Source organism: Ipomoea nil, unplaced genomic scaffold (assembly GCF_001879475.1).
Source record: "Ipomoea nil cultivar Tokyo-kokei standard unplaced genomic scaffold, Asagao_1.1 scaffold0805, whole genome shotgun sequence".
Classification (NCBI taxonomy): Eukaryota; Viridiplantae; Streptophyta; class Magnoliopsida; order Solanales; family Convolvulaceae; genus Ipomoea; species Ipomoea nil.
This window is the reverse complement of record NW_017617233.1, coordinates 270,990-273,497: the sequence shown is the minus strand read 5'-3', so window position 1 is coordinate 273,497 and position 2,508 is coordinate 270,990. Positions and strand designations below refer to the sequence as shown.

Sequence of the window (2,508 nt, the reverse complement as noted above, 5' to 3'; positions counted from 1 at the left end):
TGATCATCAATTAAACCCTTTCAGAGACCAAATTGACCAAAGAAAATATTTTCCGTGAATTTGAGAAAAAATAATTTTCCTTTGTTTGGTTCATTGAAAACATTTTCCATTGGAAAACTTTTTCTTCAATAATATGATGAGGAAAACATTTTCCATGGAAAATAAGTAGGACAATTATGCACTCACCAACTTTTATTAATTACCATTATTATTATTATTATTCCCAAAAGGTTGAATCCCCAACGCCCCGACCCGACAGAGCATTGGAGGATGTAAATCATGGTAACTCAACCGAACCATAGAAACTGCGCACAAAAAGCGTCCATCACTTTGAGAGGTTGCTCTCACATTGTGGCTGGTGAGACTCGATCTCTGGTCATTCTTCCGAAACTTCACCCCTATGACTAGTTGAGCTGCCCATGCGGGCATATTATTATTATTATTATTATTATTATTATTGTTGTTGTTGTTGTTGTTGTTGTTGTTGTGTAATTAGGATATAATTATCTTTATATTCATATTCCTTACAATTCTAAACTCAGCCAAGCAATGATATCAATATTTTTTTTCATCAACCAAACAATGTAATTAATCTTCTGTGTAATTTATTTTTTCATGAATTTCAATTATATTTCACCTCAAATACTTTTCGTGAACCAAATGGGCCGTAAAAGATGCGACAGAGACTATTTAACAAAAGAAACCAGACAAAACCAAAAGCTAAGCAACTTTAGTGCATTTATATTCTTGATTAAAATCCCCACTTATGAATTTATATCTAATTTTATCGCTGGTTAATAGAAATTTACGTAATAATCAAAGTTACACTTCAAATTTTATATCAATGATAAAAGGTATATATGTTTGTAAATTTCATTATACAAACATAATAACTTAAAAAATTAAAATTATAAAAAAAAAATATTAAACAAATTCGTTTGACAAGTAAAATTTATTTCATAATAATAAAAGGATATATTCCTTCAGTTAAAAATATAAACGGATAGTTACACTACACATTTACTTATTGTCGAAATCATTTAGTGATGATAATTTAGGAGACAAAACATAAATATACTACCTAGTACTAGGTATGTATTAATAATATATTTATTTACAAATAATTATTAATGATGAAAAGTATAATTATTTAGGTTTAATAATTTTGAAGAAAGTTATTGTTAAAAAGAAGAGAAAATGATGGCGAAGCGCAATGATTTGTTTCCCATGTTTGATCGGAGCAATCATCATTGTTATTACTGTAATATATTTTGGATGCACAAACTTTCCACCGCGCAATCATTTCTACTCTGAAGAACAAATCCATGATTCCACCATACCTTCACCTCTGCTAGCTCCGACGTTTTCCGGGGACTTGTAGCCGTGAAAATTGGAGGAAGTTGCCGGGATGGTGAGTTTTCCGATCGCCGCCGGGGAAGTGCAGGAGAATATGTTGTTGTTGGAGGATGACTGGGGTTGCCGGGATGTGGATGAGTTTTCCGATCGAAATCCGCCGCCGTCCCAACTGGCGGGTGTGGTTTCGCTCCGCCTGGGGGAGATGAGGCTGGGAAGCGCGGTGAGAGCTGCGGCGTTTGCTGAGCCAAATGCGTCCATGAAACCGCCCATTTTAAGCTGCGAGGTGTTCGATGAAATGCCGAGGAGAGTTGAGGGGGTAATGCTTGAACCGGAAGAGATATTGTTGTTGTTAGTGGTGGAAGAAGCTAAAACGTCAACCAAAGTAGACGGCGGAAAGGAAGAGGAAGGCGGAGGAGGAAACGCCGGGTGGAGCGGTTGGATTTTCTGAGCAAATGGGCGGCGGAGATACGGCGGAGATGGACGGATATTGTCGGCGAAGTGAGAGGCGGCGCCAGATCTCATGGCGGAGGGCGCGGCCAAGGTATCGAGGCGGGTTCTGGAGAACGGCAAGGACGTGAAAGGCGGCGACGGAATCCCGGTAAATTCCTGAACCATAGCTCGGAAATTGGAGGTGTCTGTGGTGAGCACGGTGGTCGGCGCTCGTCTCGAAGCTCTCGCCCGTTTCTTCGGGTTACGTACAACGTGGGCTTGATCATACACTCTCCCATCCCCAGTCGCCGCCGTAGCACCACAAGCATGCTGTTCCGCCGCCAAAGGAAATGAAACCGGAGCTGATTGCCCGGCCAAACCGCCGCCGGAGACGCGCTGTTGGCTATTAGAGGAGGCTAACATGGGGTTGTTGTCAGGTCTTAGGGTTTTAGACCATACGGCCGGGGGCGGGGTTGAGTTGTGTTCGCCGGGAAGCGGCAGGAGAGGTTGTTCAAACAGTTTAGACAACAAAGGATTATACATGGCAGCGTTGGCGGCGGAATGGGGCGGCGGATACGGCGGTTGTGGGTGATGGGAAATGCAGTCAACGACGACATGATGATGTGGCTGAGCTAGCAAAGCAGAAATGGAATCTCCCCGTGAATCGTACTCATCATCGCCGCCACTCGACGACTGTAAACTCCCACTCTTTCCAGAATCCAT

The 2,508-nt window shown here is 41.8% G+C and overlaps 1 protein-coding gene across 1 annotated transcript; it reads right to left on the bottom strand.

Annotated features, from left to right (window-relative positions):
* Positions 1-1,305: 1,305 nt before the first annotated feature.
* LOC109177551 lies at positions 1,306-2,508 on the bottom strand. The gene has a single exon (XM_019326939.1). It carries the CDS (start codon positions 2,506-2,508, stop codon positions 1,306-1,308), a length of 1,203 nt encoding a protein of 400 aa, XP_019182484.1.

What these genes read in the sequence shown, in the direction of transcription:
- LOC109177551 (XM_019326939.1), bottom strand. Translation starts at nt 2,508, where the DNA reads ATGGATTCTGGAAAGAGTGGGAGTTTACAGTCGTCGAGTGGCGGCGAT.